At 44.2% G+C, this 26898-nt stretch overlaps 1 protein-coding gene across 1 annotated transcript; it reads right to left on the bottom strand.

Moving 5' to 3' along the window:
- Positions 1–212: 212 nt before the first annotated feature.
- On the bottom strand, positions 213–24934 carry FANCG (FA complementation group G). Its single transcript, XM_060761167.2, has 14 exons — positions 24787–24934; positions 22230–22320; positions 19671–19802; positions 18465–18658; positions 17411–17567; positions 15160–15290; positions 14626–14772; positions 14134–14297; positions 11878–11944; positions 7927–8261; positions 6080–6120; positions 5137–5313; positions 4762–4885; positions 213–498 (listed from the first exon to the last, which is right to left on the bottom strand). Exons 1-14 carry the CDS (start codon positions 24859–24861, stop codon positions 387–389), a joined length of 1947 nt encoding a protein of 648 aa, XP_060617150.2. The 5' UTR covers positions 24862–24934; the 3' UTR covers positions 213–386.
- Positions 24935–26898: the final 1964 nt, after the last annotated feature.

Below are 26898 nucleotides of genomic sequence, written 5' to 3'. Positions count from 1 at the left end.
TTGGACTTCAACTCCCACAATTCCTAACAGCTGGAGGGCCCAAGTTTGCCCATGCCTGCTTTAGGAGCTCTATAGGTTTTGTTTTGCATCTGTCTGAATCGGTCATCCAATAAATTTCTGAAATTGAATCATGGAATAGGAAAGAAACAACAGTAGATTTGCCCCACATCCCACAAACCTCCAGACTATACAAAGATATTTTTTAAAGATAATAATTTTCTTATATTGATATTTATTATATACATTCAGTTTCTGTTATTGCACACTACAATTCTGGTGAGTCAATCACCCCCAAATCCCACCAGTATTCAAAGTTGGCCAAGGAGAAAAACTCTGGAAAACCCAGTGGTCTGAAAAGAAAACAGGAAAAGAAATGGCACCAATGTTTAGAGTTCCAGGCTCTTTCCCTCCAGAAAGCCCTCCAAGTTCCTGGTGAGAGATTCCATCTGAGGAAACGTCATTTGTCTCGCGCATGACTGAAGGTACAACGGGAAGGATCTGAAATATAAGAAAGGGGAAGAAATTGAAGTCAGAGGTCTACCATAGAGGTCCACCCCTTGTTGTACTAGCTCCACTGGCTGCCGATTTGCTACCGGGCTCAATTCAAGGTGCTGGCGTTGGCCTATAAAGCCCTAAACGGTTCTGGCCCAAGTTACCTATCCGACCGCATCTCCACCTATGAACCCACCAGGACTTTGAGATCTTCTGGGGAGGCCCTGCTCTCGATCCCACCTCCATCACAGGCGCGGCTGGTGGGGACGAGAGACAGGGCCTTCTCGGTGGTGGCCCCTCGGCCTTGGAACGCCCTGCCCACGGACATCAGATTGGCTCCTTCATTGATGGTATTCAGGAGAAGAGTGAAGACTTGGTTATTCAAACAGGCATTTGAATAAAAAGTGCAATGAATTTTAGGAATGGAACTACGACTGACGAGTTTGGATCATGATTCTAGTTATGAGACGCCAATTGATTCATTGTCTATGATTGTTAATTGCTTAACTTGTTTCTGTGTTAATCTGTTTTTAATTACCTGTTGATACCGCATTGAATTTTTCCATTGATTGTTCGCTTTGTTTGTGCTTGACTGTTGTAAACCGCTATGAGTCGCCTTAGGGCTGAGAATGGCGGTATACAAGTGAAGTAAATAAATAAATAAATAAAATAGCAAACAAAGGCTGAAAGAGAGCATTGCAGGCTGGGAGAGAAGGCATTTTTGGGCTCAGTACATCCAATTGCAACGTGTGCTGAAACATGGCCAGAAGTAAATCCTTCTGGAAGAGAGTGTAAAAACAGGAAGGCATATCCAGGTATTTATGCATTTAATTCTGAAATAAATAAATGTGTTGCTTTCAAACATCTGTCTTAACTGATCTGAAAACCTTGTGTCACCTTGAAAATTAGGGCAAGGGACAGGATTTGCACCCTTCTGGATCCTATTATGTGGCGGCAAAAAAAGCCAATGGGATTTTGGCCTGCATCAAGAGGAGCATAGTGTCTAGATCTAGGGAAGTAATGCTACCCTCTATTCTGTTTTGGTTAGACCACACCTGGAATATTGTGTCCAGTTCTGGGCACCACAATTCAAGAGAGATATTGACAAGCTGGAATGTGTCCAGAGGAGAGCGACTAAAATGATCAAGGGTCTGGAGAACAAGCCCTATGAGGAGCGGCTTAAGGAGCTGGGCATGTTTAGCCTGAAGAAGAGAAGGCTGAGAGGGGATATGATGGCCATGTATAAATATGTGAGAGGAAGCCACAGGGAGGAGGGAGCAAGCTTGTTTTCTGCTTCTCTGGAGACTAGGACGCAATGGAACTATGGCTTCAAACTACAAGAGAGGAGATTCCATCTGAACATGAGGAAGAACTTCCTGACTGTGAGAGCCGTTCAGCAGTGGAACTCTCTGCCCCGGAGTCTGGTGGAGGCTCCTTCTTTGGAAGCTTTTAAACAGAGGCTGGATGGTCATCTGTCAGGGGTGATTTGAATGCAATATTCCTGCTTCTTGGCAGAAGGGGGTTGGACTGGATGGCCCATGAGGTCTCTTCCAACTCTTTGATTCTATGATTCTATGATTATATGATTATATGCAATCCCAGCTGTCTACGTATCAATTATTATTATTATTGTTTATTATTATTATTATTATTATTATTATTATTATTATTATTATTTGTTCTGGCACAGCTCTCTTCTCGGGCCCTCCTCTCTCTCCCCATCTTATTCTTCCTTCTGGAGGAACGCAAGAGTCATCGCCATCTTAAAGTCAGGCAAATACTGTAATGATCTAAAAAGCTATAGACCAAGCTACAGACCAATCTCCCTGCTGTGCCACCTCTACAAAGTTCTGGAGAGACTTATTTTGCATAGAATTATGGAAAAAATAGACCCTTGTCTGATCCCACAGCAAGCTGGCTTCAGGAAAGGCAAAAGCTGCACATCGCAAGTGCTGAACCTGACTCAGCACATAGAAGATGGCTTTGAAAGGCAGCAGATCACAGGAGCTGTCTTCATAGACCTGTCAGCAGCCTATGATACTGTGAACCACCGCCTCCTCCTGAGAAAAATGTATAATATCACAAAGGACGACCACCTCACCAACCTCATAGGAAACCTGCTAGAAAACAGGAGCTTTTTTGTTGAGTTCCAGGGCCAGAGAAGCAGATGGCGGAAACGGAAGAACGACCTGCCTCAGGGGAGCGTGCTTGCTCCATCCATGTTCAACATTTACACAAATGACCAGCCACTGCCAGAAGGGACAGAGAGTTTCATCTATGCTGATGATCGTGCCATTACTGCTCAAGCAGGGAGCTTTGAGATGGTAGAACAGAAGCTCTCCAAAGCTCTAGGTGCTCTTACTGCCTATTACAGGGAAAACCAGCTGATCCCCAACCCATCCAAAACACAGACATGTGCCTTTCATCTCAAGAACAGAGAAGCATCCCGAGCTCTGAGGATTATTACCTGGGAAGGAATCCCACTGGAGCATTGCAGCGCACCCAAATACCTGGGAGTCACTCTGGACCATGCTCTGACCTACAAGAAGCACTGCCTGAACATCAAGCAAAAAGTGGGTGCCAGAAACAATATCATACGAAAGTTGACTGGCACAACCTGGGGATCACAACCAGATACAGTGAAGACAATCTGCCCTTGCGCTATGCTACTCTGCTGCTGAGTATGCATGCCCAGTGTGGAACACATCTCACCACGCTAAAACAGTGGATGTGGCTCTTAATGAGACATGCCGCATTATCACAGGGTGTCTGCGCCCTACACCACTGGAGAAATTACACTGCTTAGCCGGTATTGCACCACCTGACATCCGCCGGGAAGTAGCAGCCAATAGTGAAAGGACCAAGGCAGTGACATCTCCAGCTCATCCCCTGTTTGGGTATCAGCCAGCACGTCAACGACTTAAATCAAGAAATAGTTTTCTAAGATCCACAGAGACACTCGCTGGAACACCTCAGCAAGCAAGAGTCCAAAAGTGGCAAGCTCAAACCCAGAACCTCAACCCATGGCTGATACCAAATGAGAGACTCCCCCCTGGGCACACAGAAGACTGGGCGACTTGGAAGGCGCTGAACAGACTGCGCTCTGGCACCACGAGATGCAGAGCCAACCTTCAGAGATGGGGCCACAAAGTGGAATCCACGACATGCGAGTGTGGAGAAGGGCAAACCACTGACCACCTGCTGCAATGCACCCTGAGCCCTGCCACATGATGCACAAGGGAGGACCTTCTTGCAGCAACACCAGAGGCACTCCAAGTGGCCAGATACTGGTCAAAGGACATTTAATCAACTACCAAGCTTGCAAATTCTGTGTTTTGTCTGTTTGTTTGTTTGTTTGTTTTTGTTAAAAATGTAATACATATGTCTGGTTGCTGATGACATGATAAATAATAAAAAATCCTTCCTTCTTTCTCTCTTTCCTTCCTTCTTCTCTGCCTCTTTCTCCTTCCCTTCAATCACTTCATCCTTCCTTCCTTCTTTCTTTCTTTCTTTCTCTCTCTCACTCTCCTTCCTTCCCTTTTTCTTTCCTCCCTTTCTCCCTTTTCCCTTCCTCCCTTTCATCCTTCTTTCCATTTCCTTCCTCCTTCCCTTCCTTCTTTCCATGCTTCCCTTCCACCCTTTTTTCCTTTCCTCCCTTTTGTCTTTGCTTCCTTCGTTCTTTCTTTTCTCCCTCCTTCTTTCTCCTTCCACCCTTTTGTCCTTCCTTCCGTTTCCTCCCTCTCTCCCTCTTTATCCCTTCCCTTTTGCCTTCCCTTCCTTCTCTTTCCTTTATCCTTTTCCTTCCTTCCATCCTTCTCTTCCTCCCTGCTCTTTTTCCTTCCTCCTTCCTCCCCTTTTGTCTTTCCTTCCTTCTCTCTTTCCTCACTCCCTTCCCTCTCTCTCCTTCCATCCTTCCCTTTGTCCTTCCTTCTTTTTTGCCTTCCTCCTTCCTACCGTTTCATTCTTCTTTCCTTGTCTTTCTTAACTCTTTCCTCCCTCCCTCCTTCTCTCTGTTCCTCTTTCTCCTTCCTTCCTTCTCTTTCCTTCCTCCTTCCCTTGCTTCCTTCTGTCACTGGGAAGCCAGTCCTCCTAGGAGGGAGTGTTAGCGTGTGGCCCCCAAAGTTAGAAAGTTTGCCCAGGCCTGGTCTAGATGCTGAAACTGGTCTTCTGGACTCTTTCTTGCACAGCAGTTGCAACTGCTCACTTTTCTTGCTGGCTGTAGTGCAGACCTAGCAGCACCTGAGCACCCAAATACACACACAAACACACCCTTCTGCCTTTTCGTCCATCGGTGCAGACTTCGGGACAAATTTTTGCCAGTGTGCAGCGGCTTCTTTCCTTCGGCCCAACTTCCAGAGAGCGTGCACAAAGTACCAGTTTGCACTGGGACTATCTAGAAAAGGCACAAAGGGAAACACAGTTAAACAAATCAGGAACCTACAAAACTGCTTTCCATGGATCCTAAAAGCATACATGAGTTGACAAATGAATTCCCAAGAGAGAGGAGCTGCAACCAAGTCCAGGCTGCATTTCCTCCACCGCTGTGGCAATGAGTACTGAATCCATACACACCCTGCTCCCCTCCTTAGTTACTAGCATTACTGGAGCAATGGACCAATCAACAAAATCCCAGGCTGCTCATACCTGAACAGACGTGCAAGCTGTGCTGAAAATCCATCAAGGCCTCTTTGTCTCTCCCCAGCTCCAGAAACTGGACCCCTCGTCCAGTCAAGGCCAACTGCCTGATTTGGGAGAGAGTCTTCATTTCTGAGAGCCTCAGCTTTTCCCATTCATCTTCTGCACTGCTGTTGCAGGCAGCATCTGGCAAAGAAAGCACACGTCTCATAGAATCATAGAATCAAAGAGTTGGAAGAGACCTGGGCCATCCAGTCCAACCCCATTCTGCCAAGAAGCAGGAATATTGCATTCAAATCACCCCTGATAGATGGCCATCCAGCCTCTGTTTACAAGCTTCCAAAGAAGGAGCCTCCACCACACTCCGGGGCAGAGAGTTCCACTGCTGAACAGCTCTCACAGTCTCCTGTTGCGTAACACTCCCCCAGGCCCCAAGCAAACAGAATCAACCATTTCTTTTTTTTCTAGGCAACAGTTTGTCAGAGGAAGGAATGCTAGATCAAGCAGACACTGAGTTGCAAAATAAGGACTTTGCAGGCTTTGAGTTACAAAAGAAACTAAGTTTACTAAGCACATACATCAGACCCGTCTTTCTAAAGCGAGCTACAATTCAGGAAGAAAACAAAGAACTAGTCAAAACCGAAAGCCTCTTCACATCTGCTTATCTTCTCTTGCTGAGACTGGCAACTCCCTTCTGTTTTCAGCAAGAACAAACCTTATCTTACTTTTCTCAAGTTCACTTAATCTCAGCCTCAAAGTATAAACATTTCTGCATGGCATTTTCAATTCACAGTGGCATCCATCTTGGCAATACAGAGAAGCACATTGTAAAACACATACATAACTAAATTAATCCTGACACAGTTATAGTTTTGCGAAGCTCCGGAAAAAGGGCACTCTGCAAATGCCAGAAACCATTCCAGAAAAAAACCCCACCAAAATTGACTCTTACCTGAACTCACAAAATGGATTCTCAGGAGATCGTCAAGTGACCTATTAGGGAGAAAAGGAAAGTGGAATCATTTGCCTCCTTCTGAAGTTTACCCTTGTCTTCCACTGAGAGAGTGTGACTTGAACAAGATCACCCAGTTGGTTTCCATGGCTGAGAGGAGACTGGACACTAGCTTCCCAAAGAAATATGGAAAATGTTTATTAAACTGCAAAAACTTTCTTTGCAGTCTGCTGCACATCGAGAAAGGTTACAAATGGCATGTTTTCATTAAGGAAAATTACAAACGAAGTGCCTAGATGAGGTATGGGCAAACTTGGGCCCTCCAGGTGTTTTGGATTTCAAGTCCCACCATTCCTAAGAGCCTCAGGCCCCTTCCTTTTCCCCCTCAGCCGCTTAAGCAGCTGAGGGGGAAAAGGAAGGGGCCTGAGGCTCTTAGGAATGGTGGGACTTAGAATCATAGAGTTCTCCTGGGCCATCCAGTCCAACCCCATTCTGCCAAGAAGCAGGAAAATTACATTCAAAGCACCCCCAACAGATGGCCATCCAGCCTCTGTTTAAAAGCTTCCAAAGGAGGAGCCTCTACCATGCTCCGGAGCAGAGAGTTCCACTGGTGAACGGCTCTCACAATCAGGAAGTTCTCCCTCATGTTAAGATGGAATCTCCTCTCTTGTAGTTTGAAGCCATTGTTCCATTGCATCCTAGTCTCCAGGGCAGCAGAAAACAAGCCTGCTCCCTCCACCCTATGACTTCCTTTCACATATTTATACATGGCTATCATATGTCCTCTCAGCCTTCTCTTCTTCAGGATAAACATGTCCAGCTCTTTAAGTCACTCTTCATAGGGCTTGTTCTCCAGACCCTTGATCATTTGAGTCGCCCTCTTTCTCTGGACACATTCCAGCTTGTCAAGATCTCTCTTGAATTGTGGTGCCCAGAATTGGACACAATATTCCAGGTGTGGTCTAACCAAAGCAGAATAGAGCATGGGGAACATGACTTCCCTAGATCTAGACACTATGCTCCTCTTGATGCAGGCCAAAATCCCATTGGCTTTTTATGCCTCCGCATCACATTGTTGGCTCATGTTTAACTTGTTGTCCACGAGGACTCCAAGATCTTTTTCACACGTACTGCTCTCGAGCCAGGCCTCATTGTCCCCCATTCTGTATCTTTGCATTTCGTTTTTCTTGCCAAAGTGGAGTATCTTGCATTTGTCCCCGCTGAACTTCATTTTGTTAATTTTGGCCGATCTCTCTAATCTGTTAAGATCATTTTGACTTCTGCTCCTGTCTTCTGGAGTATTGGCTCTTCCTCCCAATTTGGTGTCATCTGCAAACTTGATGATCATGCCTTCTAGCCCTTCATCTAAGTCATTAATAAAGATGTTGGACAGGACCGGGCCCAGGACAGAACCCTGCTGATGGCGCTCCGCTCGTCACTTCTTTCCAGGATGAAGAGGAGGAAGCCTTGGGAAGAATCACCCTCTGGGTTTGTCCGTTTAACCAATTCCAGATCCACCTCGCTGTAGTTTTGCCTAGCCCACATTTGACTAGTTTTTTGCCAGAGGGTCATGGGGGACCTTGTCGAAGAAGGCCTTCCTGAAATCCAGGTACGCTACATCCACGGCATTCCCCGCATCTACCCAGCTCGTAACTCTATCGAAAAAAGAGATCAGATTAGTCTGGCATGACTTGTTTTTGATAAATCCGTGTTGACTATTAGTGATGACCGCATTCATTTCTAAGTGTTTGTAGACCACTTGAAGTCCAAAACACCTGGAGGGTCCAAGTTTGCCTATGCCTGACCTAACTGGTGTCACAAACTGGCATCCCTAGGCCTCAAGTTACCTGCTGAAGTGGCTGATGGCCTCCTTGGCCTCTCCTAATCTGCCACAGGCCCAGCCCTGGATCACACGGGCGGCCGCTCGCCAAAGGATGCAGCAGAGGCTCTCCCGCCTTTGTTCCTGAAGGATACCAGGAGATTTTGCGCACAGAACGTCCTCGTCACCATTCAAGCCTGGTCCAAGTCGCAGCTTCTTGGGGACCAGCACACTCGTCCGGGTGACAACCTCCTCGCACACCACAATGGCGTCTTCGTGCCTAGCCAGCTCCTCCAGTGCGGAGGCGGCTTCCAAAAAGACCTCAGGAATCCTGGGGAAGGTTGGCCCCTTATTTTGGCACACCTGAGAGAAAGCCCCCCACAAAAGATCAGAACACACTGTGCTTGCGGTAGTTGCCAATGCAAAGCAATTCTCACGAAGTCAATTGAAGATGGGAGCAATAAGAGGTACCTGGCAGGAGAGGAGCATCTCCCGTCACAGGCCTAAGGCCATCATCAGTCATTGAGGGACATGAGCCAGGCTGGCCACACAAAAGCGCTGCAATCCAGTGTCCCCCATTCCAAAAATAATCTATTTTTGGGCTGCTGTGAGTTTTCCAGGCTGTATGACTATGTTCCAGATGCATTCTCTCCTGACTATGATTCAGAGACATGTATTTATTTATTTACTACATTTATATACCGCTTCCTCCCCCCCAAAGGAACTCAAAGCTGTTTCCAACATTATAAAGGCAAAATTCAATGCTGTACATATATGTGAAAACCAAAAGAGAATAGCAAGACAATAACATATAACTATAAATCAACCTAACCAAATCTATATAAACAAAAATGTAATGTTAGTTGGTGAGATTAACAGAACTCAAAAACCAGTGGGCCAATTGACACCAAATTTGGACAGCATACACCTAACAACCTAATGTATTTCCTTCACTCAATTTTTTTTGATTTTGTCATTTGGGAGTTGTAGTTGCTGGGATTTATAGTACACCTACAATCAAAGAGCATTCTGAACTCCACCAATGATGGAATTGAACCAAACGTGGCATACATGACTCCCACGACCAACAGAAAAGACTAGATGGGTTTGGTGGGCATTGACCTTGAGTTTGGGAGTTTGGGAGTTATAGTTCACCTACATCCAGAGAGCACTGTGGACTCAAACTATGATGGATCTGGACCAAACTTGGCACAAATATTCCATATGCCCAAATATAAACACAGATGGAGTTTGGGGAAAATAGTCCTTGATATTTGGGATTTATAGTTCACCTACAATCAAAGAGCATTCTGAATCCCACAAACGACAGAATTGGGCCAAATCACAAATATAGATAGATAGATATGATTCACACTCACACACACAGATATAGTATCATAGATGTTAAAGGGACCCCTACAGAAGGACAATGATATGTTGCATGTTTCAGAGAAGGCAAATCAGACAATCTCCACAGCAACACTGGCAAAGAAACAGCAAGAAATATTGTTTACCCACAAGCATCAAAACATTACTGTATATTCTGGCGTATAAGACTACTTTTTAACCCAAGAAAATCTTCTCAAAAATCAGGGGTCGTCTTATACGTGGGAGTAGTCTTATATGCTGGAGTAGCCTTATGCATGGGAGTCATCTTATATGCGGGAGTCGTCTTATACGTCGGGAGTTGTCTTATAGAGCGGGTGCTGAAACTTCCAATCCGGATTGGAGAATCTGTGGTTGCTGCATATTGTGGGGGGAGCTCAAAAATGGCCATGGCCGCGTCCCTGTCGTATGCAGCAACTGTATGAAAGCATTAAGGGGGATGCTGTATAAGTACGGTAGAAGAAAAGCCATTCATCAGGATTCATGGACTTAATGTGGTCCCGATGGTGAGATGAAGCGGCGCCTCACCCGGAAGGTGTAAGTGAAGGGCGGAGCAAGCTGCAGGCATCTGGGGTGCCCAGGGTATGGAAAAGAGATAGAGTGACTCTGGGCCCAGAAAAACATGACTCTTTTACCTGTCTGGCCAGTCCTTGTATCCTATTACTGTACTTCCTCCTCTGCCTCTCAGATCTCGCTCCTGAAGACTGCAGTGAAGTGGTGCAGGTGCACATGTGCGAGATCGGAGAGGTTGAGAAGGAGATACCGTAATAGGAAAATTACCATATTAAAATCAAATCTGATGCTTTTAAAAAAATTATTAGGTGTGTGTTGGAAGAGGGGTAGTCTTATATGGCGAGTGTATCCCAAACTCTATATTTTAACTGGAAAAGTTGGGGGTCATCTTATACACTTAGTCATCTTATATGCCGGAATATACGGTACATATATTAGAAACCAACACTTTCTCATTACTTTATTTTCCAGATCATCAGACTGGGCCACAGCAAGGCGTGGCGGGGGACGGCTAGTTAAAACATAAACATAACATTTAGACATAAAGCATTAAAAATTAAACATCGATAATACAATAACATTTATATTAAAACCCACTGATAAACAACACGATTTAAAAACAGTTATTAAAATCATGCCATCCATAGCAGTGTTCATCTGAAAGAGCCGAACGCAAAGATATCTTGTGGCACCTTTGAGAGTCATTGAGAGAAAGAGGTTTTTGTAGATTAAAGACTTTATTGCACCAAGGGAGCAAACCGGCACTGAAGCAAGACCAACGGTCTGTAGCAGAGCAATGTCTGCCTCCTCCCCATGGCTAACCTGCTCCCCATGACTGATGGGCGAAACTCATTCATCATTTCCAAGTTCCTATAACCTACTTTGTTTGTATGTGAATGCTTTTATGTTAAGCCGCTTTGAGTCTCCTTCAGGAGCAACAAAGCGGGGTATAAAGAAATATAATAATAGTAATAAAAACAACCAAGATTATGGCAACAAGAATGATTGAAAACTGGAAAATAGAGGGAGAAAATGTGGAGGCCGTGATAGACTTTGTATTTCTAGGTGCAAAGATGAGTGCAGATGCAGACTGTGGCCAGGAAATCAGGAGACGCTTCCTTCTTGGGAGGAGAGCAATGTCCAGTCTCGATAAAATAGTAAAGAGTAGAGACATCAGACTGGCAACAAAGATCCGCCTAGTCAAAGCCATGGTATTCCCTGTAGTCACCTACGGATGTGAGAGCTGGACCTTAGGGAAGGCTGAGCCAAGGAAGAGATGCTTTTGAACTGTGGTGTTGGAGGAAAGTTCTGAGAGTGCCTTGGACTGTGAGAAGATCCAACCAGTCTATCCTCCAGGAAATAAAGCCCAGCTGCTCATTGGAGGGAAGGATACTAGAGACAAAGTTGAAGTACTTTGGCCACATCGTGAGGAGACAGCAAAGCCTAGAGAAGACAATTATGCTAGGGAAAGTGGAAGGCAAAAGGAAGAGGGGCCGACCAAGGGCAAGATGGATGGATGGCATCCTTGAAGTGACTGAACTGACCTTGAAGGAGCTGCGGGTGGTGACGGCCGACAGGGAGCTCTGGCGTGGGCTGGTCCATGAAGTCACGAAGAGTTGGAGACGACTGAACGAATGAACAACAATAACAACAACAGTATTAATGGAAATAAAGTCCTTAGTCTATTTCATCAGATTAAGAAAGAAAATGCCTGGGAACAGACTTTCATAGCTGTGAATGAGCAGGTTCATATTTATCTTCTTACTTCAGCTTTAGGCAATATCATTTCCCACACTTTAGTTCCCCAAATGAACTTGTCACCTCATCACCATACCCACAAGTTTTGCATTTCTCTTGATATTCGCACACACTACCTGCTCATTCACAGCCCCTACCTGTCCTGATGCTTAAAGTCTTTCATTTTTAGTGTCTGTTGCACCACGTTTTCATGAGTTATGTTCTCATTTTAATTTGCAGTTACCCCAGTGATTCTTCTTTTTGAGACTAGGAAAGGTTGCACACCTAGGAAAGCACAAGAACAAGTTGCTGGTTTTGGATTAAGCTGCAGGAAAGGACCTACCTGGGGAAGGGGCCCTTCCTGTAGCATAGCTAAGAGGTCCAGGTAATGCTCCGCTGCTTCACCTGCCCTACAAAAGAAAGGAGAAGTCAATAGAAGTCACAAGGAGACACCAGGGACCTTGCACTGATGAAGCACAAACCCTTCTTTGGTCCCCTCTTAATGGAAGACAGGCAACTGAACCCCAACTTAAAAATTCCACAAAAACTAGCAAAGGATAGTGGTTTGAGTGTTAGGTTAGGACTATGGAAGACCAGGGTTCAAATCTCCTAACCCAGAAACTACATTGAATGCACTTTCTCATTTTGGGAATAAAGACCATGGAAAATAATTTCAGAAAAAATCTTGCCAAGGAAACCCTTGACTTGAAGGCATGTTAACAGTGGTGCCAACATGCTGTATTGGCTTCAATGTTGACTCACATTTGGGGAGATCAGGGTTAACATTCCTATTTAGAGTAGCAAGTCACACTCTCTGTTATCCTCAGAGGAAGGCAAAAAAAAGCAAACATTCCCTGTGTTGTACTCTGGCAAGTGTCAGATGATTTTTCTGAATGTTCAGAGGAGGAGGAGGAGGAGGAGGATGGGTTCCAAAATGAGGGGTCTGTGAGTGTTCAGAGGGAATTGCAGGCAGATCAGGTTGACCAGGCTGATGTTTGGAATTCTTAAATTGAGTGGTTTGGCTTCAAGCATCTCAGAAGAGACAACGTTGCTTTTGGGAATCCATCTTCTGTTCATGTTTCCAAGTTCCTGGTTCCTGTATTATCAATATTCTTGTTTTATGTTCCTGTCTATGCTTATGTACCTTTGGAGAGTTTATCTGGGAGAGATTCCTGGGTTCATGTTCATGAAAAAAACCTTGAATTAATTCTGTATTTTTTGATTCCTTGATTCTAATTACGTGTAGTTTAATTTATTGATGTCATGTTTAATGTATAGATGTTAGGTCTTAATGTTACTTTTAATGTTACTTTTATGTATGGGGGTTTTCTGGGATTTTATGGTAGTATCATGTGTTTTATGTAGGCATTGAATGTTTGCCATTGTTTGCTATTGTTATGCTGGAATCGGTCCTGAATTCCCTTGGGGAGAAAGGGCGGAATACAAACAAACAAACAATTATTATTATTATTATTATTATCATTATTATTATTATTATGGGATTTTTGCCTGGCATTACTGGATTACTGTGGAGACAAAATCCGCTGATTATGGTAATATGAAAATAACTAACTTAACTCAATGTATATATTACAAATACACATATCAAAAAAACTGCCACATTCACATTAAGTAGAAACAACTGGTTCTTCTCTTTTTTCTTTTTGGTATTACTGGATTACTGCTACTGAGCTCTGGCTTATTTTGTGTATTGAATTTTATATCCTGCCTTTTTTGGATTTGCCCCTTTTCCCCTTTTTATATCATTTCTTCAATAAACATTTTATGACTGGATCACTGGCCTTTGGTGTGGTGCTGGGTGAAAGGGTGTCTCAGTGCTAGGGGACAACACCCTGAATGATAAATCTGGCCAATTGTTGTGGTTCAACAGCAACAGCATGATGGGAATGAGAGTGCAGATGTGGGCTTTCAGTTTTCTCAGTCACAGCCTGTAGAGCCTGTAGCTAGAGACAAGCCGCTGTTCTCACAAGAACGGAATGTAGCTGATAAGGCAGTTGGTGGGGATCAAGGTCAAGCTGCCCAGGTGTTGAGACGGAGTTTACGAATTGCGGCCAAGTGTTGAGCTCATCCGGTGGTGGGAAAACTGCTTGTTAGCTGCCTGTTTGATGTTCAATGTTTTGATGTTTTACGTATAAGTAAACTGCCTTGGAGCTGGTTCTGTGTCAGTTCCAACGTTGCTAAATGGCTTGCTTCGGCTTCGGCTCTGGGGCTTGGGAAAAGCCTACTCCACGTTACCTCATGCTATTTAATGGGATTTAACTCTGCTTCTATGCTTCAAGTCTCCTGCTTTGACAAAAAGGGATTGTATTGGATTTTTACCTTGTACTACTGATCTTCTCACTGCTTATGAACTGCTTTGTTTGAAAACCTCACAATAAACTTTCTACCTCACAATTTTGGGCTGGTTTGTCAGAGATAGCAAGGTGAATCTTAGCCTGAGATACAACACCAATATAGGGTTCTGTACGACCATCCTGTCAGGAGCAAAAGCACACAACAACTTCACCACAGATTGAGAGTCAAACCAGACATTGGGGTCACTCCAAACATCACAAAGGATGAGTGAGGGGGCACTCACCTCCCTGCCTGGAGGCACCGCTGTGCCAAGAGGTATTTCACTCCTGCAGGACACTTCTGGGCAAAGAATGGAGTCTGCTGGGCTGAACGGGTGAGGCGCTCTGTTCTGATGAGGAAGTGTGGATCCACAGACTCAGATGTCACCTCCATAGGGTCTTCCAGAGCCTGGAGAAGAGAAGATGTGGGGAAATGGACCTATGAGCCAATGAAACATTGCTCCTCTGCAAGCACGAGAGCAAAAGCAGAGAAGGATCTTGGTCATTTCCTTGTGGACCCTTCTTCCAAGATGCTTCTGGATCCTGATGGGGACAGATCCAGAACCCATGGCTGCTGCTCCTCACTTGATACCAACTGTCTGGGCAGCGCCCCAACTAGAGTTTTGAGTCAGCTAAAAAGAAGCCAGGCAGGGCACTCTTTTCTCTTTCCACTCCAGGGAAAAGGAGTCAGAATTTCAGTGCTTCACCCCAGAGGGGAAGGCAGCCCTTTGACTTACCTGATAAAGCAAGGCCAAGGACTCCAGCTCTGCTTCCAGGATCCCCAACTGGCGGTACAACAAGGCGGCTTGATGAAAGGCAGGAAGGAAGGTGAAGTCCACCTGGAGGGCTCTCCTCAGGTGCTGCATAGCCACCTGCGGTCTGCCCTGGACAGAAGAGAAGCAAGGCAGGAGGAAAAGAAGTGGGTTTCAGAGAAAGCACGCTTGCCATTACAAAGGATCTCCCAGGAGATTCTATTAGCACCCAATATACACAATTATTTATTATTTACTGCGCTTATATACCGCAATTCTCAGCCCTTCAGGGCGACTCAAAGGCTTGACAGAACACCCTGAATTGTCTGCTTCCCCCTAGCTATGCTGCTTAACTGGAATATTGGTAAATATATTTTATTATCCACCTATACCGATCTCTTTTTTTAAAATTACATTCTGACACACCTTTGTCCTGTCTGCACCTCCTTTCTGCCCTGCCTTCACCTGCCAAGCCACCTCATGATCACCCTGCACGCACATGCAGACAGGAACTCCTACCAGCGTTAAGTTGCAGCATCCCATTAAGGTGAATGTCTGGGCGAGGACTCGCTTAGAAGACAGCCCAGTTCCAGCAGCTTTGAAAAAAGCAAGAGCAGCAGTACTGTTACCAGCTTCCAGTTGCTGAATACCTGAAAAAAAAGAGAGGAAATCCTGAAAGGGGCCACCACAAGTCAGCCTTTGAAGACTGTTCGGAGACTTCAACTAGTCCAACAGGCAGCAGCCAGATTACGCCCTACAGGGAGTACACCACCCCCCTGCTGCGTCAGCTCCACTGGCTGTCGGTCCACCTCCGAGCTCAATTTAAAGTGCTGGTCTTGGCCTATAAAACCCTATACGGCTCCGGCCCAGCTTACTTATCCGAACGTATCTCTCTCTACGTTCCACCTCGTAATTTAAGATCTACTGGGGAGGCCCTGCTCTCGGTCCCACCGGCGTCACAAAAGCGTCTGGTGGGGACAAGGGACAGGGCCTTCTCAGTAGTGGCCCCTCGCTTGTGGAATTCACTCCCCAGCGAGATTAGATCGGCGTCCTCCCTCCTTACTTTTAGGAAAAAACTAAAGTCGTGGTTTTGGAGCCAGGCCTTTGGCTAGTGGACATAGCAGTACTTTAGATACTGAACTCGGACCATAGGATTGTTATGTGACTTTGATTAGGTGACTATGTTAGTATTTGAATATATGATTTTAATTAATGTTACTGTTTTAATTTGCTATGTATTTGATTTTACATTGTTGTATTGATATTATGGCATTGAATTGTTGTCCATGTTAGCTGCCCTGAGCCCCCCCCCCCCCGCCCCCCACCACTCCCCCAGGGGTGAGAAGGGCAGGGTAGAATTGGTGTAAATAAAATAAATAATTAAAAAGGTCTCTCGAGCATGAGGAGAGGGGGTGAGCTTCAGGCAAGGTCTTGTGACCTCCTAAGAACAGCAAAGGATTAGAGGCAGAGGTGGGCAATTTCTGTGGGGTGACCAAGTGCTGCTGGGAGAAAAGCGCTCTTGGCAGCTGCTTCTCACAACACAGAATCTGTCTCTTCAAGACTGCACGAAGCCACAGAATCAAGAAAGAGCCAGACAACAACGGAAGGACCTCGGTATAGCACACCCTGAAAAATAGAATGTGGTCTCACACATAATGTGTGGTATTTCATCTGGAAGTAGTAATAATAATAACAATAATAATAATAGTAATAATAATAATAAACTTTATTTATACCCCACCACCATCTCCCCAAGGGGGTTTGGGGCGGCTTACATGAGGCCAAGCCCAACAATATAGCAATGCAAATAAACAACATAAAACAACAGTTAAATATAAATATAAAATAAAATACAAGAAACAATATACCGTATATACTCAACTATAAGCCGACCCAAATATAAGCCGAGGCACCTAATTCTACCACAAGAAACTGGGAAAACAGATTGACTCGAGTATAAGCTGAAGGTGGGAAATGCAGCAGCTACTGGTAAATTCCAAAATAAAAATAGATACCAATAAAATAGCATTAATTGAGGCACTGGTAAGTTAAATGTTTTTGAATAAAACTGTAAGTTAAGACTGTCCTCTGATTAAAGCATGATTCTAACCTTCTTCAGTGTAAATGTGTTTACATATGCTTCCAATAATAATAGAGTAAAATAATAAATATAAGAAGAAGAATAAAGAATAAAATTATAAATGTAATAATAATAATTGAGTAAAATGATTAATGTAATAATAATAATAATAATAGAGTAAAATAATAATAATAAAAAACCTTGACTCGAGTATAAGCCGAGGGAGACTTTTTCAGCCTAAAAAAAGGACTGAAAAACTAGGCTTATACTCGAGTACATACAGTAAATAAACATCAAGCAATGTAAAATCACTATAATTTAAACACAGAAAATAAATCACAGTGGGCAGGGTTAGGGTACTTAGTAACTGAAGGCAAGAAGATGAGGATTCCATATTGAGTGTATGCGGGTGTGTTTCAAAAAATAAATTTTAGAATCTGATATTAAAATGACTGGATATTTAAGGCAAACATTTTCACATTTAAGACTTCCTGGCACTGTAAAAAATATGAGGGATTATGTGGGTCCTCTCTCCGGTTGCGCTGGGTGCCCTTCAAGGACACAGCCAACTTGGATTCTTTTGCCCAGCCTGGGTCTTGACATGGAAGAACACTCTGGAAAGCAGAACATTCACAGGAGAAGAGCTAATGGAAGCCAAAAGCAACAGAGGAAGGATTCTACCAGCTCTACCTTGCAAGAAGGCAGCTGAAGTCCACAGAATCTCTTTCAGGTCTCGCACGCTTTGTGCCACAAGGGGATCATATTCCTCTGTATCGTGCGGACGCCACGTCTGGAGCAGAGAAAGCAGCTCACTTTGATGACCAGGACAAGGAGAAGGCCTCAGATCCTGGGAAAGGAATGCAGATGCCTGAAGGTGAAGACTCCCCTGACATGTCAAAGGTGAACTAATTTCGAGGACTCTTCTAGATCCCACTGTACTATCAGAACTCCAAAATGCAAAGGGTTATTGGAGAGGTTGAAGGAAAAGGATGCTGTCCACTTTGGATTATACCAAGATTAGTAGATAGCAATTGGAATTGGGCACACAGGTAGAACCATCCCACCTTCCTTCGAAGTGGTGTGTGATGCAAACACAACCAATGCAATTTTTGATCAAAGTACATTGCAAAGACAGCAAGCCCACAACTTCTTCTGGGGAACCAAGAAGTTGCCTTCATGCTGAAATAGACCCTGAGGAATCGATCTGAGAATTTTAAATTTACATTTATTCGTATTGCTGTTTTCATCTCTATTATATATATTTAAAAAGCAGTATGTATTCTATAGTATTTGTTTTATCAATGTATTTGTACTTGGCTTTAAGGCATGAAGAAAAGCACGTAAAAATAAAATATTGCTGCTATTGTCATGGTTATTATTATTTTACTATTATCACTACTGTTGTCATCTAGCCCAACATTGCCAACTCTGACTTGCAGCCATGGCGTTCCAGAGTTTCAGGATAGTTCTCTTCCCAGCCCTAGATGAAGATCACTAGTATTCCCTGCTGATAGTTTCTAATCCTGTTGAATTATGACATTATTCATAAATGACAAAAATAGACAGACAGGGTGTGGTCTCACCAATAATACTGATCTGGAACAGGCTAGCAGTCCAATATAACACTGCAAGTCTTCTGCTCGTCTGATACAGTAGTAGAAAGTGGCCAGGATTCCCCTGGAAAGACTAAGGAATCCAATGCCTTCATGAGAGTGTTATGCAGAGCTAAACAGAGCCATTTTACCTTAGCACCGGTAAGGATGCGAAAAAGGTCTTCCACAGCTTCTAGACGGTTAGTAGCCAGCCAAAGAGCAGCCTGCAAGGCAGCCAGTCGATGCAGAGCGGCCTGGAGCTCCTTGGAGGCCCCTTCCTGAAGGAGCCTCTTCCAGCGTCCCTCTGAGCAAATGCTGTGGTCAGGGACAGAAGAAGCCTCCAGCACTAGCAGAAACAGATGAAAGGAAGGAAACAACGGAAGGATAGAAAGAAAAGGGGTGCTTAGTCTTTATATTTTCCACAAAGCGGCGAGTATGGTGGCTGGCTTGCATAAGAAAAGGCCAAGTGAGAAGAAGACTGTCAATACAGAGTATCCACTTTGCCACACAACCACAATCCTATCAGAGGTATCTCATCACAGCAAGGCAAGGAAACACATCAATCACAGTCTCCTTTAGCTTATAAACTAATTTATTGTACAACTATTTACATTAGAAGTTAAGCACATTGTAAAACTGCTTCCCTCTCCATCCGGCAGCTACATCGTGAACACAGAACACGCTGCTATCAGCATTAGTCCACACCTCCTGCATTCCAAAGTGACGTATGATGTACGATGCACTACGCTATGTCCATTGCTCTGTATACTAAGATTTATGATCTCTCTAGGAATGCCGATTCTCTTCATGGTTCAGTTAACCCTTTCCACACAGGAATCCTGGGAATGCAATGCTATGTACACTCGGCACATAGCATTGCATTTTTAAACATACATACACACTTTGAAATCTACATTTCAAAACACATCAACAAATCCTTCTCTATGAAGCCCATATTACCTTGGTAGGAGTTGGAATATTCCCCCCTCCCCTCGCCCCGTTCCCTTCATGCTAAATAAGGAGAAAATGGGTTTTAGAATCTGAAATTGCTTAAAGGTGCCAATACTTTTTAAATAACAACAACATTTATTTTGCCACAAATCCCAGTGCAAAGAACTCAGGAAGAACTATGCATATTTATCTCTCAACTGCAGCCAATTTTAGATGCCCACAGATAAGCATTTTCCCACAGCCATGGTGAAACAAAGAAATGAAAATAAAGTAAAAGTAGGTTGGAGAACTGGTTCTTAAACCTACCATTGTTACAATGTCCACAGCAATGTGTCTGAAATGTGAGATAACGAATTCCCCACTGGGAAAACATAAAGCCTCAGGAGTTACCAAATCGTTTTCCTTACCTCTGATGAGTCCATGGTCTATTCCTGCCAAGAGCTCCTCATCAGAACTGCTGGACAGGTGGATATCGAAGAGAAGGGAATTGTAGAGGATGGTCAGCTCTAGTGGAAGAGCTGGAAGGACAGCTGGAAGCCCTGCAAGGATGGAGACCAAGCAGAGAAGGACCCAAGTCACATCTCAGAGACCAGACAACGAGGAAGCCTCTCCGTGCAGACAGGTCCCTCTATTCAAAATGAAGACTTCAGGAAACTTGAAGCCTCCCTGATTAGGAAGGCACTTGGTTGAAGAACTCTTGGGAATGGAGACAGAACTGAAGCAGAAGCGAACTGGTGTTTTTGAAACTTCTTCCAAGTGCTTTGAATGCGATTTTCCTGCTTCTAAGCAGAGGGTTGGACTGTATGGCCCATGTGGTCTCTTCCAACTCTATGATTCTATAAGTCAGTAATATTTTGGTCCCACTGAATTTTAAAAGCACAATACATTGATGTGAATAAAGTAGTTATTTATTTACTGTATTTATATACCGCCCTTCTCAGCCCGGAGGCGACTCAAGCCGGTTTACAATCGGCAGAATTTGATGCCCCCAACAGCACAAAATACAATTAAAACATTCAGCATAAATATAATACCATACAAAGTAATTACATTTCATCATAATCCTCACAGGCAGACATGATTAACAGATCAGAATGACAGATTGGAAACTGCTCAGATTTAGCCTGTTAATGGCAAAACGTTACACTATGTAACAAAATTTGGAAAATGTTCTGTTCCTGACTTAAAAGTCTTATTTCCTGTTTAATTATCTTGTCCTTACTTTGAAAGAAGTTGCTCTACTACATAGAAACTTCCGTTTTTGTGGTTGCCACAAGCTAGGTTGAATTGGTTGAGACTCTATGGGGTAGAAGCTAAAATCCTGGCTTTGGAGTCAAACATTTGCAGATTGATGGTGACCTGTTATAGACTAAGACAGTGGTTCTCAACCTGGGGTCCCCAGATGTTTTTGGCCTACAACTCCCAGAAATCCCAGCCAGTTTACCAGCTGTTTACCAGTTTACCAGGATTTCTGGGAGTTGAAGGCCAAAAACATCTGGGGACCCCAGGTTGAGAACCACTGGACTAAGAGTTATTTGACCACTATGTTCTGGACTGAGTTGAATGATGAATAGTTTTATATTTATTTTAGAATTTATTTATTTTCTGTTGTTTCATTATGTTATTTACTGTATTGCATTGAATTTTGCTGTTAGCCGCTCTGAGTCCTTCCAACAGAGGTAGAGAAGAATGAGATATAAAAGTTCTAAATAAATAAATAAATATTATTGCAAAATGTGCTGTACAATGTACTGCAAAAACAAAGTTTTTGCAGTTTAATAATTTTTTTCCATGTTTTTATGATAGAACCAATTAAGAAATGACATTTATAATCCAGGAACAAAAAATGTTACATACATAACACCAGCTGTTCGGAATTGTGGGAGTTGAAGTCCAAAACACCTGGAAGGAGGGCCGAAGTTTGTCCATGCCTGCTCTAGTGGGTGAAGAGAGAGCATCCCACAAAACACAAGCAAAGCATTCCACCACAGAGGGTTTCAGTGATTCCTTAGACACATTACATCAAAAGGAAGTACCAAAATAAGCCATATTAGCTGTCCCCTGCCACGCATTGCTGTGGCCCACATGGGAGTTCTGTGTGGGAGGTTTGGACCAATTCTATTGTTGGTGAGGTTCGGAATGCTCTGTGATTGTAGGTGAACTATAAATCCCAGCAACTACAACTCCCAAATGTCAAGATTCTATTTTCCCCAAACTCCACCAGTGTTCACATTTGGGCATATGGAGTATTCGTGTAGAGTTTGGTCCAGATCCATCATTGTTTGAGTCCACAGTGCTCTCTGGATGTAGGTGAACTACAACTCCACAACCAAAGGACACTGCCCAACAAAACCTTCTAGTACTTTCTGTTGGTCATGGGAGAACTGTGTGCCAAATTTGGTTCAATACCATTGTTGGTGGGGTTCAGAATGTTCTTTGATTGTAGGTGAACTATAAATCCCAGCAACTACAACTCCCAAATGTCAAGATTCTATTTCCCCCAAACTCCACCAGTGTTCACATTAGAGCATACTGAGTATTCGTGTAGAGTTTGGTCCAGATCCATCATTGTTTGAGTCCACAGTGATCTCTGGATGTAGGTGAACTACAACTCCAAAACCAAAGGACACTGCCCAACAAACCATTCCAGTATTTTCTGTTGGTCATGGGAGAACTGTGTGCCAAGTTTGGTTCAATTCCATCATTGGTGGGGTTCAGAATGCTCTTTAATTGTAGGTGAACTATAACTCCCAGTAACTACAACTCCCAAAAGACAAACTCAATTTTTTGAGTGAAGGACATACATTGGGTTGTCAGGTGTCTTGTGTCCAAATTTGGTGTCAATTTTTGCAGTGGTTTTTGAGTTTTGTTAATCCCACAAACGAACATTAGATTTTTATTTATATAGATGGTTCCCTAGGACACCTTTAAGCCACCTGCTCCCACTAATACAATTTTTGACCTACCTTGGATTTTCTGCAGTAACTTGGTGAAGGCGAGTCGGCATTGCTGAGCTGTTTCTGCCACTGAACAACCAGGGCCTGGAGACCTTGTCGCCTGCCAAGGAGAAAGGATAATGCAGGTTGAAAGGAACAGAAGCTGTATCAGGGCCAACCTGATAGAGAGAGATAAACATGCAATCACAATTATTTATTCCTTATGTATAACTTGGCCGAAATGACTAAGGACATGGTACAGGGGACTCCCACAATACAAAGCACCTTTCACTACAAAGCGTGTGCATATGTGCATGCTGCCTTGTAATTTAGTTATTTTAAAATACTGATATTTGTATGATTATTATTGGGTTGCTGTGTGTTTTTCTGGCTTTACGGCCATGTTGCAGTAGCATTCTTTCCTGATATTTCACCTGCATTTGTGACTGGCATCCTCAGAGGTTGTAAATGAAGTAAGTGGAGTGTATACATATAATTGTGGACTGTCCAAGATGGGGGAATAGATAGTGTCCATGTTGCAATTGGCAAGTTTGAGTATCATTGTGTAGCTTTGCAGTTGTAATGTCAATCAGTGTTTGCACAGAAGTAGCCTGTCCTCTGTTGTGTGAAGGCATCCTGTTTGGAAAGTGTTACCTGGCACTTGTTGTTTGCTGTCTGGAGTTCTTCTGTTCCTGAGTGGTGTTCTTTAGTAACCGTCTTGATTCTGGTGTTTTTTAATACTGGCAGCCAGATTTTGTTCATTTTCATGGTTTCCTCCTTTCTGTTGAAATTGTCCACATGCTTGTGGATTTCAATGGCTTCTCTGTGTCGTCTGACATGGTGGTTGTGGGAGTGGTCCAGCATTTCTGTGTTCTCAAACAATATGCTGTGTTCAGGTTGATTCATCAGGTGCTCTGCTATGGCTGATTTCTCCGGTTGAAGTAGTTTGCAGTGCCTTTCATGTTCCTTGATTCGTGTCTGGGCAATGCTGCTGTGTTTGGTGGTCCCTCTGGAGACTTGTCCACGGTTGCATGGTACACGGTAGACTTCTGCAGAAGTGAGAGGATCCCTCTTGTCCTTTGCTGAACATAGCATTTGTTGGATTTATTTGGTGGGTCTGTAGATAGTTTGTATGTTGTGTTTCCTCATCAGCTTCCCTCTGCGGTCAGTTTATTTATTTATTTATTTATTTATTTACCTTAGTTATATACCGCTGTTCGCAGCCCGAAGGCGACTCACAGCAGTTCACAACAAATACGAACAGCAAAAATTCAGTGCTACAGTATAGAAACAGTAACAGCCTAACACATTACACAATTAATAAACAGTTACTACAATACCCATTCACTGTCGTCTCGTCATCAAAAACATGTTCCAGGTTCGTCATCCACTGTTCCATTCCAGTGTTCATTAGCCAATCATTGCACTAATTATTCGAACGCCTGCTCAAACAGCCAGGTCTTCACTTTTTTGCGGAATACCATTAGAGATGGTGCTAGTCTAATGTCCGTAGGAAGGGCGTTCCACAGCCGAGGAGCCACCACCGAGAAGGCCCTATCTCTCGTCCCCGCCAGCCGAGCTTGAGAAGCAGGCGGGATCGAGAGCAGGGTCTCCCCGGAAGATCTCAAAGTCCTGGTGGGTTCATAGGCAGAGATGCGGTCGGATAGGTAGCTTGGGCCGGAACCGTTTAGGGCTTTAAAGGCCAACGCCAGCACTTTGAATTCAGCCCGGTAGCAGATCGGTAGCCAGTGGAGTTGGCGCAACAGGAGGGTTGTATGCTCCCTGCGCTCCGCTCCTGTTAAAATCATGGCTGCCGAGCGTTGGACTAGTTGGAGCTTCCGAGCTGTCTTCAAAGGCAACCCCACGTAGAGAGCGTTGCAGTAGTCTAAACGGGATGTAATGGCAAGAACCCTTTTCCTCTGGGTGGATCTTCGTCTTTATTCTCATGGCTTCTTCTCAGTGTTCTTGCAGCTCTTCCGATGTCTGAGATGGAGTCTCCATTGGCCTGGAGAGCCCAGTTGAGGTGGTTCAGTTCATCTTGGAGGAGGTGGGGTTCGCAGATTCTTTTTGCACACTCTGCCAAGGCATTAGTATTAGTATTTGACTAATGTGGACCATTTCAACAGAAAGGAGGAAACTATGAAAATGAACAAAATCTGGTTACCAGTATTAAAAAACTCTAAAATTACAACAGCTCAACCACAGAGAGGAAACAAACAAGGACATCTAATCACCTCTCAACAAAAGTTTGCTCCAGGCACAGTCAGGCCATTGTATGCTAATCAAGGTGGTCAGTTGAAACATTCACACCTAGCCCCAGCAGACAAGTCCTTTGCCCCACCCTGGTCATTCCACAGATATATAAAGCCTTTTCTGTAGTTCCAACAGACCTCTGAGGATGCTTGCCATAGATGCAGGCAAAACGTCAGGAGAGAATGCTTCTAGAACATGGCCATATAGCCCGAAAAAACCTACAACAACCCAGTGATTCCAGCCATGAAAGCCTTCGACAATACAATAATAATATGGCAAATTGGCAATAATAATATGGCAAATTATTGTTTATTAGGACGCCCTCCCAGCTCACCCTCCGCCAGCGCCGGACCAAATCGTCGTTCTCTGCCCGCCAGAGGCTCAAGCAGCTCTCGCCTGAGGCCGCCATTGAGCCAGGAAGCTAGGCCGCACCGTCGCCACGGAAACCAGCCTAGCTCCACCGCCATTGGCTGCTCTTCTCGCATCCGCAGCTCCTATTGGACGGGAAAAATGGTAGCCACGCCTCCCACAGACAGGCGGCAAAATGGAAGAAGGAAAACAAGCCGCTGAGAAAGATTGAGGTACGGTGGCTCATTTTGGACAGAAACTCCCCAAAGCAGAGCGCGCCGGTTTCTTTCCAGGCCGGGCGCCGTTTGTGATTGGTCCAGTGGTGGCCACGCCCACTAGAGGGAGCCAATCATATCACCCAAAGCTGATTTGAGCTTTCACAATAAACTTTGGGAGAGTTTGCTTTGGAGGCACATAGAATCATAGAATCATAGAATCCTAGAGTTGGAAGAGACCTCATGGGCCATCCAGTCCAACCCCATTCTGCCAAGAAGCAGGAATATTGCATTCAAAGCACCCCTGACAGATGGCCATCCAGCCTCTGTTTAAAGGCTTCCAAAGAAGGAGCCTCCACCACACTCTGGGGCAGAGAGTTCCACTGCTGAACGGCTCTCACAGTCAGGAAGTTCTTCCACATGTTCAGAATTAATCTCAAAGAATTAATTAATGCAGTCTGGCTCAAAGCTATGTAATCATGGGATTTATAGTTCTCCCAGATCTCTTGCCTTCTCTCTTCTCTGCCCAAGAGTGTTGGTGCCTGGACAAACTACAACTCCCATGACTCCATAGCAAATTGAGCCATGGTACTTAAAGTGGTGTAAGACTGCATTCATTCTACAGTGTAGATGCCCTCTAAGGACTTCCCTTGATATAGACCAAGCATGGGCAAACTTGGGCCCTCCAGTTGTTTTGGACTTCAACTCCCACAATTCCTAACAGCCTACCTACAAGTTCAACTCTGCCTCTAAAAATAACACTAGAGCGGTTACTCTTCAAGTGGCGCTGCAATACTCTTTCTTTCTTTCAAAAGCAAAAGCAAACACTTGCGTAATCAGAAACCAAACAATTAGAGGAGGGCTACTGAGGACTGATTTAAGAACAGGGTTAGCCTACAAGTGATGCAGTGGGTTAAACCGCTGAGTTGCTGAACTTGCTGATCAAAAGGTCGCAGGTTCGAATCCAAGGAGTGGCCTGAGCTCCCGCTGTTAGCCCGTTTCTGCCAACCTAGCAGTCCAAAAACATCCAAATGTGAGTAGATCAATAGGTACCGCTCTGACGGGAAGGTAATGGTGCTCCTCTATCCAGTCATGCTGGCCACATGACCTTGGAGGTGTCTATGAACAACACCGGCTCTTCAGCTTAGATGAGCACTAACCCCCAGCGACAGACACAACTGGGCTTAATGTCAGGGGGAAACTTTCACCTTATTTATTTATTTATTTACTTACTTACTACTAGCTGCCCCCTGCCACACGTTGCTGTGGCCCACATGGGGGTTCTGTGTGGGAGGTTTGGCCCAATTGCATCATTGGTGGGGCTCAGAATGCTCTGTGATTGTAGGTGAACTGTAAATCCCAGGAAGTACAACTCCCAAATATCAAGATTCTAATTTCCCCAAACTCCACCAGTGTTCACATTTGGGCATTTTCGTGTAGAGTTTGGTCCAGATCCATCATTGTTTGAGTTCACAGTGATCTCTGGATGTAGGTGAACTATAACTCCAAAACCAAAGGGCACTGTCCAGCAAACCCTTCCTGTATTTTCTGTTTGTCATGGGAAAACTGTGTGTCAAGTTTGGTTCAATTCCATTGTTGGTGGGGTTCAGAATGCTCTTTGATTGTAGGTGAACTATAAATCCCAGCAACTACAACTCCCAAATGACAAAATCAATTTTTTGAGTGAAGGGCATATGTTGGGTTGTTAGGTGTCTTGTGTCCAAAATTGGTGTCAATGCGTCCAGTGGTATTTGAGTTCTGTTAATCCCACAAACGAACATTACATTTTTATTTATATAGATATTTGTATGCCACCCTTCTCAACCCGCAGTCAACTCAAGACAGTACCTTTACTTATGCCATTCATGTGCCAAAATATGCTG

The sequence above is a fragment of the Anolis sagrei genome, chromosome 2 (assembly GCF_037176765.1).
Source record: "Anolis sagrei isolate rAnoSag1 chromosome 2, rAnoSag1.mat, whole genome shotgun sequence".
Classification (NCBI taxonomy): Eukaryota; Metazoa; Chordata; class Lepidosauria; order Squamata; family Dactyloidae; genus Anolis; species Anolis sagrei.
This window is presented reverse-complemented; position numbering and strand designations above follow the sequence as displayed.